Genomic DNA, 16,699 nt, shown 5'->3' with positions numbered 1-16,699 from the left:
TCTGGAATCACAATGTCACCGCTTCTTTGGGTGGGAACGGTGCCCTGGCTTTTGTGTAAAACATTTTTGACTTTAAATGGCAAATGTTAAATTGTAATGGTAAAAAAGAAATTAATGCTCTGTCAATGACTTTTTAGTTGCAGCAAAGTGAATTCTAACTCTATCTCAGAAGGTCAAAGACCAAAATCCAAAGGCTTAACATGATCTTGACAAGTACATTTGTCTAATTTCAAGTCTACTGAATGTGGTAGACTGTTAACTGAACTAAACATATTTATTATTAATAACATTTTAAATATGACAAGTTTTCCGTTGTAATGCGTAACCCCCGCCCCAAATAAAACACATACCAGTAGTAGAAGATATGTCAAAGCCAAATACATCTGCCAGCAGAATTATAGGCAGTACAAGTGAAACAGGAGTAATGATTATCTTATATTGTCTTTGTAAAAACACAATTTAGTTTACGCAAATTTCGTAATTCCATTGGATTGTGAAGCTGAGAGAAGCTTTGTGCTGATATGCAGATTGCTGTAAAGCTGCTTTTCTACGTGTTAAAATCAGCTGACTTACGTTGACAACGTAAGCCCTTTACTACTACAAAGTGTTGCATATCCGCCAAAAGCTGCTTTTCTCAGCTACAGAATCCTTTGGAATTGTGTTAACGTAATTCCAAAGTTTGTCAATGTTTGTGTTATGAGTCACAGTAGTTCAAAGAATGTCAACACTAGAGTTAAAACTCTGGTGTTAGAAGGTTAACATGTCCCTATTGTTAAATTATTTTTTTTTCTGATTGCACCATTATTTTTAGGCATTTTTCATAGTTTTTAAATAAATCTTCAGAATAATTCTATTCATTCATTCATCATCTAATCTATTTTGTCCCTTTCGGGATCACAGGGATGCTGGAGCCTATCCCAGTGAAGGCAGTGGACACCCTGGACAGGTGAAGAGAGAAAACCCAAACAAGCAAAGGGAGAACATGCAAACTCCACGCAGAAAGGTCCCCCATTGATGTTCTGCTTCAGGATCCCCCAGCCAGGACTTAAACCAGGGGCCCTCTTGCTGTGAGGCAAGAGCGCTAACCACTGCGCCACCGTACAGCAATTCAATTCAATCCTCAGATTTCATCAGCAGAAAGATACAAACATTTTAGTTCACATGTCCTCATTCCCCCTGCAAAAATTTAATTAAGCTCCTTGTTTTCTGGCAAAAGACAAATACACTTCTCTTTATGACAGACTTTCCTCTTGTTCGATCTGCAACATGGAAAGCAGTGTTATCATAACACACTTTCTGAGAGAAATCTTGAGTGCATAATCTAAATAAAACATAAAAACTGCACCATTATTGAAGTGTGGTGAATTCTTATTCTTCTGCCACAGATTCTGAGCCTCTCACCTTTCTAAATTATTTAGTTTCTGCAAGGAAAACTGTAACATTACACTGAATATTTCAGCCACACGTACAAAGGACCTTGAATTTTGTTGCTGGCTGCATTCTCCAAATCCTCTTCACTTAAAAACTCGAATTCATAAAAATTGAGCAGCAGATGCAAATACTCCCACAGGAATACTGCTGAGAAATACTTAAAATGCAACCTCCTGCAAAAACAATAAAGAAATAAAGAATAAAAAAGATAAGTGTGGGGGGGGGGGGGGGGGGGGTCGGGGGGGGATCTCTCCTGATGCCATTTCTTAACTTTTGGAAGAAAAAAACCCCCAACACACTCATGACGTAAATCCTTCCAACACATTGTTTCTGTTTTCTTCCAAGTTCTCAAAACTTTCATTTTTAATAATGGAAGTGAGACGGGAGCTCAAAGTGGCACATATCAGCAGCAGGAAAGAGGCAAAGGAGTCTTAACTAAGTGTCATGGAGGGCTTGATAAAAGGAGCAAATCCATTTTGAGCTGCTTTTCCCCCGCTGAGCCGGGGGCGGTTGATTTGATGGAAGCTGCTGTGTGAAGGAACTGCTCCTTTCTCCAGCCTTCTAATTGGGATGGTTACCATTCCTCCGCTTGCTTAACCCGCCTTTGCTTCACAGAGTTTCATCCCCTCTCTGCTCGCTTGTTGTGAGTCTTGAATTGGGAAAACAGTTTTCATAAAACCATAAAACTCTGGTAAAAATAACTCAGCTAAAAAAGAGATACATTTAAAAATATATATCTTTTTTTTTAATCAGGCTGTGAAAAGACTGAAATCTACCTGAACTCTTGAGAAAAGTATGATATGTTTCAAAAAGCAATAACTTGTCAATATTTTAAAGAGTAAACAATTCAGTGTCCTAATTAGAAATAGAATAAAATGTGTCAACAATTGTTCTGTTATTGGCTGAAAGTGAGGAGGTGCATATGTTCAGTGAACTACAAATAATGTCTGTACACAGTGCTTGTGTGAGGTAAGCAAGTCGAGCTGCAAAAACTGTCTGACACTGGTTTTTTCTTTTTTTTTTCTGAATGCACCTTCAAAATTTCGGTTTAAAAAAGTGATTTCCATAATGAAGACCAGGTTACATGTTGTCCCAACGACAAATGTCCTGAACTCCACAAAAGTCCTCACAATGCAAGGCAGCTGTCCTGAGTTGGTTCTTACTAGTATAGATAGACAAGTACACAAACACACACAAACACAGCAAATATAATGTTTCTTGTCACATGGTTGACAACAAAAAGCTTCAGAAGTTGACAAAAATACAAACTGGTGATAATATAAAATATGAAGGAAATATTTGTTCTGACAAAAACAATAATTATTTTTAAATGTTGCTTAAGTCAAAATGCAACAGAATAAGTATCTAAAAAATCAATAAAATTGTGGAGATGAAAAGGTGCAATTTTTTTGTTAAAATCGATATAAAAAATGGAATAATCAAAAACTTGGTGGAATATTAATGTTTTTAGGCTATTCATTTATCTATTAAAAGAAAAGTACAGCACAATAGTTCAAGTAGATAGTTGGACGTATATTTGGCTATGAAACAATTTTCAAAGCCAAATATATTTACCGGTAGTTTTAATAAAATAAAACCACAAAGAGTTTAAAGCAATTTTTAAGTAATTTACTGACAACAGTTAGGCACCCAGTGATAAAATGATAAAGTGTTGATGCCTCAGAATGAATTTAAGTTAAAAACAAATTATATTAAACAAGTTCATTCAATTGAATTAATTAAAAACCATTAACCAAAGATGAAACGTTTTAAACCATTAAAAGTAGCTTTAATGGGCTTGTCTAACATTAGACAGATGCAGTTATTAAACAATGTAAGTAAATTTAAGTATTAAACAATGTAAGTAAGCAAAGCAAAGTTTAAGTATTAAACAATGTAAGTAAGCAAACAGGGTTACAATAAAATAACATTAGTAAGTTAACCTTTTAACACCGGAGCTTTAGCTCCAGTGTTGACGTTCTTTCGACTTTTGTAACCACTGACACGATTAATGGAATTCCAGCGGATTCTGAAGCACAGAAAAGTAGTCTGATATCCAACACTTTAGAGTGAAGTGCTTAGTCAATCAACATAAGTCAGCTGGCTCTGGCGCAGAGAAAAGAGGCTTTGGGCCGGTATGCAACACTTTAAGTAAGTAATGTGTTGCACATCGCCGATATAAAATGCTGCTTTACTTTGCTTCAGAATCAGCTAATTATAGCGTAAGCGGTTGAAGAGTTAAGATATGTCAAAGAGCATGTGTTACATAATTAGGTGTCGCTGGTGACACCTCCAGCGTTAAAGGCTTAAAAGAAAAGTAACAATCCCTTTTATTACTCAAGTAATTGCTCAAGTAAGAGGACAAACACATAAAAGGAATAATCTCCAATTTATAAGTGAGGTAGTTTTGCTTCACTGAGTAATACTAATATTTGAACAGTCACAAATGTTTTGATTAAATCTATTTCAATGGTTTAGGACAGGCATCGGCAACCTCTACCTCTCAAAGAACCATTTGGATCAGTTTACCACAGAAATGAAAGCACTGGGAGCCGCAACACTACAGTAGTGGTGTTAGAAAAAAATCGTTTCGCGGAAATATCGCGATCATTCATTCGGCGATAATTGTATTGATTCAAAATGTTGTCAGGATATTTATTGAATTCCTTATTTTATTTAATTATAAGTGTGATGTTTCCTTTGATATTTTGTCCATTTTGCACAACCTTGAATAGACTTTTCTGTCTGTCACACACCCAGAGGTGTTTGATGAGTGAGATGATGGAAACAAATTCCCTTTGATTTTCTATTTTTTTTTCTTTAAATCCAGTAAACCCAATAAAGTAAATTAATTTTATGGAGGAGAATTATTTTTCGGTTTTGCAAGCTGTTAGTTTGTTGCAGGTCTGGAATCATAAGCGGTGAGTCTAAGCCCCGCCCCCGCCTCTCTACCTGTTTCCCCCCGCGTGCAACCCCCCTTCCAGCGCAACATACGGTCATCATATCAGACAGGTGACAGGATAGTAGGGGCTAACGCAAATTTAGTTCATTTTACGCGGAAATGGGTGGTTCTAGTCTAGGAAAAAAAACTGTCTTTTCTTTGGGCGTTCATGTGCCCCCTACGAGATTACCACTGACTGTCATTTTAGAAGAACTTTCTGTCCATCCCATAACTGACTCTGGTCCGCATTCACAGCTGCAGACACGCCCCCTCCACATGCTCACGCTGCTCTCTTCCTCCTGCCCGCTTACACACCCCGACGGTGTTAAAGGCATCACGCCAATCTTAAGACATGATAGTTATTTTACAAAACCACAGAGATGCCGCAGCACAGGCATGCGGCTCCGGAGCCGCTGGTTCCCGACCCCTGGTCTAAGATTATAGTCTAATTCATGAAAAAAGGATACATATTCAACTTCTAATATTTTTTAAATTTTGGAAAACATTTTAAATTAAACTTATTGAGAAAAAAACATATTCTTGTTTACAGTCCTTTTGGGGACAAATAGGCTTACACCTTTGGTTAAGGTCAATAGTACAAACTTTGCAGGTAAAAAATGGTGATTAAAAGATTTTACCCCAATTTAGTTGCGCTAGTGTAGTGGATACTTCATAAACACATCGAGGTGACAAACTGTATTACTCCTGGGAGAATAATGTTTATAAATGTTTTCATTATTGAATGTAACTAATCAAGCGTTACTTGTTAGTACCCACCTCTGCTAAAAGACGTGTTCCTGGAAAGGACTCTGCTTAGAAACTTAACTAATTGTGATCATAGGGTCTTGAATTCCCATTTATTACTATTCAATGGAAGAGAATTGTGCTGCTATGAGAAAGCATCCTCCTCTAGTGGCCGCGACAGGCTGTTCAGAGCATAAACCCCTTTGATCACTTCTTTCTTTCTCATTGCTTTGTTTTTGTTATGCTGAGCAGAGCCTCTTCCACTCATGCTCTCCTTGATTCTGCAGCTTTGGCACAATCTCCTCATGTATTATACATATGTCCTGAGGATAAAGCTCCTCAAACTCAGACAAACACAAGCAGAGGCTGAAGCTTACTGAGCTCCAAGCTCGTCTGAATGCTCCTTTAAAATTGATGAAATGGATGTCCTTTAACTGCCAGGCAGAATTGTGGAAACAGTCCACCTCTGTCTGCATTCCTAATCTTTGCTTTGACTCATTCCTTTTGGAGGGAAACGCTGACCTGATGTGAGCTCTGGCATAAAACAGCAGCTTTGTCAAGGCTGATCAAACACGCTTTGTTATGCGAGAAAACCACAGTTGTACCACAGGGAGGAAAATAATGAACCTCCAGTACTTTCAGCCAAGCATGCCGCAACGGGCGGACGGAAATCTTTACCGCATGTCTTCTCCTGGCCGCAGATCAGATTACAGAGTTCAGCATTAGAAGTAATCCTCAGCTGATGATCCGAAACAGAAGACAATTTGGAATACAAACACTCTGGCCGGTTTCCTGTCATTCCATGACAATATGTCAAGATGTCCACATGCAAAATCATCCATGGATACAAAAGAGAACAGAAGTATGTTAAAGGATAAACATTGGGGCTTTGTGAAAGAGGCCTTGGAGCAGTTCAATTATCTGTTGTGTCGGTGGGAAGGATCATTAAACTCAAGGATTTTGAAGTGCTCCAATCAGCTCATCTAGTTATCGCATAAAGTACTAAAATGATTGCTAATTTGTTAACATTGAATTGATTTAAATACAATATTTAGTACTGAAATTGTCCCGATCAGGTGTTTTTGGCCCCAAATGATTCCAAGTCATTTAATTTTAAGTACTTGCCGATACCCAGTCCCTTTTGTGACTCATTAACAAAAAAAGAACACATTTAATATACACTTCCAGAATCGTCCTTATTTTTCATTTTATATTCATTTATCATGTAACATTTTAACAGCTCTGGAAAGTAGCTTAAACAATCAAGTAAAAATTAGTGCAGTTGTCAACTAGAAAAAATAGGTAATAATCAGTCATGTTAAAAAATGTGGTGACTGTAGCTTCAGGATCTTCAGAGCTACTAAACATTTTTGATCCTGTATCATACTTTAAAGTATATCAAGTATTAAAAATGACTTTAAAATAGTTGTTGTAGCATGAATATGATTGCAACCGTTTATTAGTTTCTTTTTTAAAATAAATTATAGATTTTTTGTTTTTGTTTTTTTACTATTTTAACTTGCATTTTGTAGTCTGTCAGCAGCAAAGAGAGAGCAATTTTCTTAAAAAGAAATGCCTTTGTAGGTCAATGTTTAGGTTAAGACAAAATGCAAGAGACACTTGCTGTCAGTTTTAATCATTTTCTAAAAGATTAATGTGCCCAGAAGTCCAAATCTATGAATATCTCGCTAACTCTATCAAACTGTTTTTGTGCGCTCAAACTAGTGCCGCATCCTGCTGCGCTTTCCAGAATAAAATGTCGTGGTCCTTTCCTGATATTAAGACTTCTAGTAGAGTATCTGTAAAAATAAGTTTAAAGTATATCTCACTGACAATAATAATAACATTAAAACAAATATCTGATCCCTGATCATTATGTAACATCATGTTTTGATTTAGTCTGAAACCCCATGATTGGGCCTGATTTTTGATAACATGATCGCATCGGGAAATCCCTAATTGTAAAAAAAAAAAAAAAAAAAAAAAAAAAAAAAAAAAATCCAAAGTTTTTAACAGGTAAACGTTGGATTTACAAACCAGAAAAAACATTACAATGACTAAACAACAAACAAAAAAAGGAGGTATAAATATTTGATGAAAAAAATCAAGATAGTTACAGATACTTCATGAGATACTACAATGGTTTTTGTTTTTTTATGTCTTCATTAGGAAGGATTATGTCTGGTTGTTAGGGTGACAAACCATAAACAAAATACTTCATGTAATGAAAGTTGTCATTTACTGCATCCACTGCTGTCAAAACGTTTTAAGAGAAATGAGAAGAGCCTTACATGATCGCATCAAGAACAAAAACTGTGAGGAAAAACACTTTAAAAAGAAATGATTGAAGCTGACAATAACTAGCAACAGCAGTTTGTACGTGTATTTCATTTTTTATACTCTCTTTTTTTTAGAATTAGTTAGAATTTACAGAGACGTGTTCATTACGTTTTGCATCAAAGGTTTTCAACAGTTTTATGTAAACAGGAACATTTAAAAACAAGCTTGAATAGTATTCACCTCAGTTCCTCACTTTTAGTAAGCATGTGTGTGTTTCCCTCTCACATGAATCGATACGCATCTCTATGTATGATCCACAAATGTTAATCCGATTCAGTCTAATTCTCTAATCTAAATGAATACAATCTATATATTTATTATTCATTTGGCATTTAAAACTATAAATGAAAATGCCTTTTAACAGAAACTTTTTTTTCTTAATTAACAAAATATCTTTGACATGACATCAAACCTTAAAACCTGACATTTTGACTTCAGGTATTGTTGAAGTGCTTTGAAAAATAAAGGCTTATTAAATGTTTAGTGCACACATCCCTCGCTGTGGTTCAGCTTCAGTGATTGACCTGACTTGGCGGACGAACGCTTGTGATTGGACATCTTTTTGTTTGCATCACATGAACATAAAAAGACAGAAAGTAGAGAGCATAACAGGAAAAGAAACTGACAAAGTTTGCCAAAAACAATTATTTACTTCATGATTGATTGTATGCCTTTAAACCAATATAAACGTGTTTGAATCTGTGGTTTTCAACCGATACTGGCATTACTCCTGGTACTAGGTGGAATTTGTGATCTTTATCTTTTACATCCCCACTCTTTAGGTTTCCACAATGGTGTCTTCTGACCCTGGAATTATATTATACAATTTTATTTTTATAGCAGCAAGGCTCCTCCTGTTGTTCTGCAGCAAAGACAATATTCCTTATTACAGCAACATATTTCAACAAAACCTCTTTATTAATGACTTGTTTAAACTATTTTTGTTTATAAAAAAAAAATAGGTATAAAACCTCATTTCTGTATTTGGAAAATGAATAATGTATGACTTTAACTGTCCTTTTCCCTATAAACTTGGCATTTTTTGATAACAGTAACATAAAATATGTAAAGAAATACAAACTGAGAGCAGCACAGAGGAGAGAAGTAGACAGGTGTTTGGGAAAACAAAGTTTGAGGCAGCGTAGGTTATTCAGACGCTCGACTGTTTTGCAACCCTCCCACTGAGAGTCTGCTGAACAGGAGCCTGGCTTTGATCATCTGTGGATTAACAGAGCGTTGGTGTGTGTTTGTGTGTGTGTGTGGCACTTGTGTTCGTAGGTAGTGAAGTGCAGAGGAAAGCGCTGCTGTTTCAGGAGTTAATTGCAGCGATAAAAAGAAAATGTCAGCCTTCATTGTTTAAACAGCCTCCCACTTGACAGTCAAACCCCCACACTGTCTGTGCAGGACCTACCGTCATTGGCCGAGGCATCGCTGCTGTATCCATCGTAGTCTGCAGCCAGGGGGCTGTACTTCTGCCGGCTCTCCCATATGAAGCCTCCTGAGTGTCTGGTGTGAAAGGCCGCCTTTGCACCTCCCCTGAGGCCTTGGGAGCGGCTGACAGCCTCCTGGTATTGACCCATCAGTTCATCCTCGCTGTCTGAGGATGAGCCCTGCAGGTCGGCGTCAGAGTACGCCTTGTCTGTTGGGAGGCGGGGAGTACAATCACCAAAGGAAATTAGGGGGGATTGGCAGCATCTGCTGGCATCACTTGCTGCATTTCAGAGGAAATGGGCCAAATTAAAATTCGCATTTCTATCTGTTCAATAAACGGATTTGAGATTTGTTTGCTATAATGAATATGTCAGCCAAACGAAATCTGACAACTTGGTGGAACAAAACCAAAACTAAAGAATACTGTTTTATGATCAATTTGCATGGCAAAAATGTTTTAGGGAATTTAAACAAAAATCACAGAAAAATGATATCTTTAGTACTTGATGAAGAAAAAAGCCAGAGTGACCCACTGCAACAGTTAGAAAATGGTTTTAAATATTTTTAAGGCTTTATATTTGATTCAGGTTTTATTAGAAACTACAATTTGTGTTTCTAGTTACCTATCATTTACAGCTGTTTTCTCAAAGATTTTGTAGTTTTTGCATGTTTTGGATCCATTGGAATAAATTAGAAATTCCCCTCCCCCCCAAAGAAGTCCTTATTTTGCTACAAAAACAGTTGCAGTTTTATCTTTTGTTCTGCAGGGGGCAGCAGAGCTTTAGAAAAGCTGAGCTCTAAACAATAGGGTTCAATTTGAGTCTTCACTTCCTGTTTCTTTTCAAATTAAATGTGTTTGATAATGTTTATGAAAGATTTGGTAGCCATGTTTATGATCACAGAAGGCCAACAAATGTATTTAGTTCATTGTTTTCAGTATGTAAATAGCAGTTTTGATCATCCTTAGACATATTTTTTAGTAAGTCGATAAAAAATTACTTCACAGGAAATTGTGTCAGTAGAAGACAAAACGTTTTAAGAAGGGAAAAACCTTCATCAAATAAATTCTTTACTCATGTTTATACTTTTTTCCAAAACATTAAACCTTCTCCCGTGAATTCCTTGGATCCTTCAGGCTTTAAACCCTCCTGCAGACAAATGACTAGTAAACAGCCATAGATCCGTCAGCGACTGAAACCTCCTCCAGGGAACAGAAAGGCCAAAGCCGCAGGGAATTGTCTACCTGCAGACCTCATGCTGCAATGATAGGTCTATTTTTGTCAATGAAAAGGACTCCACATTAGAGTCTTTTCCAGTGTCTTTGGGTCCATCTGCATTTCAGCCGCAGCTCCCGTGGATGTGAGGCTTTCAATAGCGGAAGTGAGCTGCGTAAAAACGGACTTACCCTGCAACTCTGTGCTTTTCCTGAAGTCATCAAGGCACTGAAGGCTCCCCAGGTTTTCAAGCGCCAACTTATTATTGAGGTACCAGAAGAGAAGGGTCATGAGGATGATGAAGAGTCCAATGGCAGTCAGAAACCCCAGAACCTCTGGAGAAACTGGGACACAAACGGTGAAGATGAAGGAGACATACTCTGTCCAGCATACTAAAATTAAAATGTCAGCTACTATATTCTTCTAAAGAACTCAACTAATTTATTCAAAGAGAGAAACCCTTTAACCCTTTACTGACAACATTTAAATGCAAAAAATACAGCAAGATATGAGGTGAAATAAACAGGAGGCTGGAGAATTACAAAAGTTTTTCAGCACCTCTGTTTTCTGCGTAGAGCATAACGCATAACTGTGAAGGCAAAAAAAAATGTGTTTTCCTCTGCCCCCCCCCCATGCCCTCTGAGCAGTCTTGAGAGTTTGCACCATGCAAAATGGCTGCCTGTCAATACGCGGCAGCTGTCGCTCTTTTGATTCTGACCTGCAAAAAGATGAGATGCTATGCTTAGTCTGTGTGAAGTGCTGCAAAATGAACTGGAATTTTTTTTAAATCTATTTTGCACAAATTTAACAACATTTGTTCGTTTAAGAGAGGAACCAAATGGAGCAAAGGATCAGTTGAGTGACACCAGACACAAACCAGAAGAAGCCAGAAAGCACTAGTTTAATTAACTATCATCCATTCTAGCTTTTCTTGCTGATCTCTCTCCTGCTCCTTATTTCTTTCATATGTTCAGTGATTCGCCTCAGGATTCACCTCAGTTTCCCGTTTGGAACGAATGAGTTGCAATGGTTGCTAGTTCCGCGCAGCTTTCTTAATATGTAGGTAACTAAAAACAACAGAGTGGTTATCAAAAGGAAGGATTAAAACCAAACATTCCTAAAGTTCATGTTTGAACCAAAATGCTCAAATAAAAATATAACCCAGTGAAAGATCCAGGAAATAAGGGAGTCCCTGCTGTCTGGCAGGGATTCTAATCAGCTCAAATATATTTGTGTATTTTCTGAACTTATTTTAATATATTTAAGTGGTTAATTTTGTTTATAGCCAATAACTGTGAAACACCTAACAACATCTTTATATGAAAACAAACAAAATATTCTCACCTAAACCAAGGAATCAGAAATCATTAATAGAAATAGGTTAAAAAAAAACATAATCTTCGCATCTAATTAAGGGTTTAACAGCTGATTTTAATGTTCCCAATGAAATATGCAAATACTCCATTTAGAAAAAAATTATCAATCCTTTTTCATTGGTATTTTATTGATCTAAAACCCAGAGAAATGCTTCTAAATGTTCTCCTTACTGATGACCAGAAGAGCAAACACGATGAGAGTCACAGAAGGACGGGCAGAGCCAGACAGAACAAGACTGCATCTCCGTCACACATGGCTTATTGGTTGCTATAGTAACAGGTTCAGGTTCAGCTCACTTCGGATTCCAGACACACAGGCGGGACAAATCTCATTAAACACAACATGAACAGCCACACATCAGAACACAGTCGCATGCAAACCTCATTAGTGACAGTGACAGGCTTTTGTGGGGCATGATCCTGCTGGATTCTCCACACATGTATGACCTTCTGTGCATGCGTGACCTTTCACAGACAAGGGGACGTCAGGAAGACCACAGGGAGGGTTTCTGTTCTCTCTCAGAGAATCGGACAGTGAAGAGTTAAATTCCACATGAAATTCCACACATATGAGTTCATATTCTGAAATAAATACATATATTCTCTCTAAAGAATTACAACCCCTAAAAAGAGCTAACTAAGAGTCGGGAAAAAATATGGCAACTATTTCATCTCTCTCAGGTTTTCAGAAAAGGTTTGCATCCATGAAGTGACATCTTGAAAGGAAACCAAAAAAAATCTTGACCGCCTTGACGCCCTTAAAATCGTTTTTTTTTTTGTTATTATCTTTAATGTACAACTAAGGTAATTTGTGTTTGCTCTGCTTAAAGGCCAAATTATAATTACACAATGATTGGTCACATGGCATTACCTGTACAGAAGGTGTTTAACCCAGGGGGAATGCCTGCCTGCTCACGCTGCAACCTATCATTGCTGACTGACTTATTATGTCCCAAATGAGAGGCTGATTTTAATAAATCCATTTTTGAAAAAAGAAGAGCTAGAAAAAAAAGTCAAGAAACCAACAAGTTTTCTCTTACTCTTGAAGTTTCTAGTAAAAAATGAAAACTTTTTTTCCTATTATTGCACAAAGGCTTCATTTAAAGGTCCACTCCCATCATCCTTTGACCTATTCTAAAAGTCTTCCAAGTGGTCTTTTAATAATGATTATAATGTTTTTAGCCATAATCAAACAACAGTGTCGTCTTCAGAGCAGCAGGAGTTTAATAGAAATTTACCTCTTGGGCGGGGCCGTTGGCGCAGAGCAACCACACCTCCCCTACATGTTGCAGAGAGCTCTCGGTTTACACACTCTCCTGCTAGCTTACAGCCCCTCACATCCCCAACCTAACATTAGCGGTGCAACAAAAATTGGCAAAAGCTTGCCCAGCACAATATATAAGGAAGAAAATGTGATCTTTTTCAAACATCAATTATTTCGTCCACTCCTGATTCACAACGGTTTAAATAAAAAAATATACAGAAGTGCTGTCTCGAGCTTAATTTTCTTTATGTCTTCTCATCATCCGAAAAATGCCACAAGAACATGTCAAAAATACCAAAAACACCATTTTCATTGTGCATGTCATTTAGTGTTATTCCTATTTGAATACTTTCCCATTTCACAGAAGAAATCCTGAAATGAATGAAACACGGCGGCATCAGAGCTAAAAGAGAGCGCGGCGGACACTTTGAAACGATTTCACCCAAGAATCAACAGCCTGACTGGAAAGCTGCTGCAATAACCTTTAGCTAATGTGTGAGGAGACTCGTGACTCACTGTTTTATTGAACATTGTTCCAGAAGAATCACAGAAACATTCATGCATGACAGCAGCTTTGTGAGGATTTGACAATGTTTGAGAAACCTTTGGAATTTATGAGACGTTTGACTCAAATGTAAACAAAATGTTTCAAGAATTTCTTCAAATCCAAATTAAATTTTATCTTTTATCATGTTCCTTTTAATAACAGCAAAGAGTCACATTAAAGAAAGGAATAAATTAACAAATAATGTTATAAATAAGCACCTGCACTTTGTCTGGATCTTTAAAAAGAGAGACTGACTGGTTTTTTAAAATTGTTTATTTATTCAATATAAATCAATCTTTTTATTAATCTTGTTTATATACTTTTGATTGCCTTACTTAAAACCTTTCTTGCATCACTTTTGAATTTTAAGACACTGTAACTAAAGTATCAAAGACAAAAAATAAAATGAAAAATATATTTTTCTAAATTTAACATAAAAAAGTAATTAACTTTTAACTTAAATGGTAACAATAACACTAGAAATGAGTGTGGAGGGAGGATAAAGCATAAAGAGGATAATTTTTTTTTAAATATAATATATGTATGTTAAAAATATACATATTTGAAGTTTTTTTTTGTATTAACAACATTTAACAACACAGATTCCCTTGTAGAATTTTCAGGTGTGTTTAATGTAAAAGCTTTTGCATAAATTCCATGCTACTATGCTGCAGAGTGCTGGCTTTAATTTTTAAATGTAATACATTAAGATGAAATCTAAAGATGTCCTAAAAACATTAATAAGCAAGTATGTTACACATAATTTTTGAATATTAAAAATGACCTTGTTCTTCATGGTAGGTACCACCTGTGAGATCATGATGCTCCTCAAGACTACTCAAGGTCCAATTCTACTATCCAGCCAATATCAAACCAACATGACTGGAAGAAGCTTAGCTAAAACGCTAAAGTAAATAGTAATAAATAAACCCAAAGCCATATATTTTCAATATGTAACTATACTGAGAAAAAAGACCATAACATGCTTCAGTGCTTCTTCACATTTCTAGCTTTGAGCTTGTAAACTGAACGTTGTTCAGCAATGAAAGACAATACTTATCAGCTTCTGAAAATGCCTGTATCCTTTCAGAGGGACAAAACTCAGAGAGTAATGAGCAAAATAGTTGTAAAAAAAGTGTCCCAAAAAAATGTTGAGGAATGTCCAACTTCAACTCTTATACTATTACATTTGTCTATTAGGAATTGCATATTTTCACAAAAAAAAAAGTATCATTAAATAAAATAGGATTATCAAAAACAAGTTAAAAAGGTAGAAGAGCAAGAATAGTTATTCAGACAAATATAGAGACTGACTAAATTCACCTCTCAAACTCCAAAATGTAGATGTAAGTAAACAATCAGGATTTCATGATTTAACTGGCACTTTGGGTTCACTGTCTTAGTACTTTAATGCTACAGCTGGTTCAATAAAATAATGATAAAGATAACCACAATCGAGCTTAAAGCCCTTAAATATATTTAGGTAAACATAGAAATTCCGTTTCAAAAGACAGCTGGAGAGTCCACGGAGGATTCCTCCTGAGTGTTGTGTCCAATGAGTTGTATCGCTAGAGGAGACACGCCCACTTGAGAAGCCTGGCCACCGTTGGCGGAGCGCGACACCATCTGCTTTCTATTGCCTTTAGTGGTATCTAAGTAGCTTTTATAAAATATACACATATTTTTTTATATATATTTATGCATATATATGAATATAAATCATAAATAATATGTCAGTCTTCAGGCCCCACCTCCTCTCCTGTGGCTCTCCATGAGTGGCACTCAGCTGTCTGCAGATAGGCTAATTTGTTTATACAGTATTTAAGTGTGTCTGTTTCTGCCTTCTGTGTCGGAGTGTTGTCTTTGTTTGGTCTGTTATCATGTTGGTTCCTAGTCCTGTTATGTTGTGGAGTTTTTCCCCCTAGTGTGTTGTTTTTTTGTTATTAAAAGATCTCTGAATCTGCCATCAACTTTGGAGTCTGGTCCTGCATTTGGGTCATCCTGATATACCGTAACATAATATATATAGATACATTATTTGTTGTTGTTAAACAAGAGAAACAGTCAGCCTTAAAAGCTCAAAATTTAATGAAAAATTGCATTGTTGCAGGACTTCTTACAAAAAAAAAATTATTACAAAGAATTTTTCAAAATAAATTCTAAACATTTTGAATGTTCACACCTCTTTGACATGTAATTTAAATTATTTAGGAAAGCCCAACAATAAGTCAAGAATAATAATAGATAATAATAAATCAATAGTAAGTCAATAAAAAATAATAAATAATAACAATAAATAAATAAGTCAATAAACAATAATAATAATTAATCAATAAGTCAAATAACAATAATAATAAATAAATCCAAAGTCAACAAAAAGTCCAAAAGTTAACAATAGATTTACCCTAAAAAAACACACACACACAAAAACACAAAGTAACAAAGTAAAACAATAAATTTACTGATTCATGTGACCGATCAATTTGGTGTTTCAAGCGAACAGTCTGGCCTGACTTATCAAAATCTGTTTCTACAAAATGTTTTGAACATATCCAGACTGTAGTGCTAGTTGGTGACCACAGTGATCAATCTATTGATGGCTAAGGCCCACTTTTTCCTGAAGTCTTAATCCATTGGAAACTTGCAAGAAAAGTTCAGTCACTGAGTCAGAAATGTATAAATCTATATTACTATAATATCCTAGTCCTAGTATACTGTGTATAGGTTTAACAAAATAAAGTTTATATTTATGTTGATAGCATATTATATGTACATCATGCAGCATGATGATAATAGCCCTGCAGCATCATGCATGTCAACATGTGTTCTATTAATGAAGCCCCTGCAGCTTTAAAAGGAAAAATTATAGTACTTCCCTGTGAAATGTTATGCCTTCCTCCTTCATGGACTCATTTCTCCGATTTGGCAGTCGAAACCCACATAATGAACTGGCATTTTGAAAAAAATGTGTTCACATGCATGCACTGTAGCAATGACTTGACCTCACCAAGATGGCGGGGCTCTCCTCCCATGAGGAACCACGTGATGTCTCCTCTAGCGATATAACTCATTGGTTGTGTCCAACTGCAGCTGACAGAGGCTCTCTCAGAAGCAACGGGGACAAACAGTCAAAGTTCTTTTAGCATGAAACAGAAGGAAATGAGTCTGGGGGTGTTGCAGTCCATCTCTCCTGACTTCTGACAGAGCTGCCGTTCTTCAAATGGAGTCAAAGATTTGCTAGAAAAAAAGCTAAAAGTTGGCAGAATTTTTTAAATGAAAGGTCCGGTAAGCAGTTTGAATAATCCCTAGACATAGAAACATAGATTAAAAAAATTCTGTTTAACACTCATTCAGCTACAATGTGTGTGTGTGTGTGTGTGTGTGTGGGTGTGCGTGTGTGTCCACTGTAAC

General features: G+C 36.3%; 1 protein-coding gene across 4 annotated transcripts in view; it reads right to left on the bottom strand.

Annotated features, from left to right (window-relative positions):
* Positions 1 to 16,699, bottom strand: part of syt14 (synaptotagmin 14) — a 43,458-nt gene that overhangs the window by 12,735 nt on the left and 14,024 nt on the right. For all 4 annotated transcript variants that reach the window (XM_023951792.1, XM_023951789.1, XM_023951790.1 and 1 more), the window contains exons 3-4: positions 10,293 to 10,445; positions 8,868 to 9,095 (exon numbers count right to left, since the gene is read on the bottom strand). In XM_023951792.1, coding sequence (XP_023807560.1) covers positions 8,868 to 9,095; positions 10,293 to 10,445 — 381 coding nt within the window. The remainder of the gene's footprint in view (positions 1 to 8,867; positions 9,096 to 10,292; positions 10,446 to 16,699) is intronic.

The sequence above is a fragment of the Oryzias latipes genome, chromosome 22 (assembly GCF_002234675.1).
Source record: "Oryzias latipes chromosome 22, ASM223467v1".
NCBI lineage: Eukaryota > Metazoa > Chordata > Actinopteri > Beloniformes > Adrianichthyidae > Oryzias > Oryzias latipes.
Note: the sequence above shows the minus strand (reverse complement) of the source record. Positions and strands in the feature narration are given on the sequence as shown.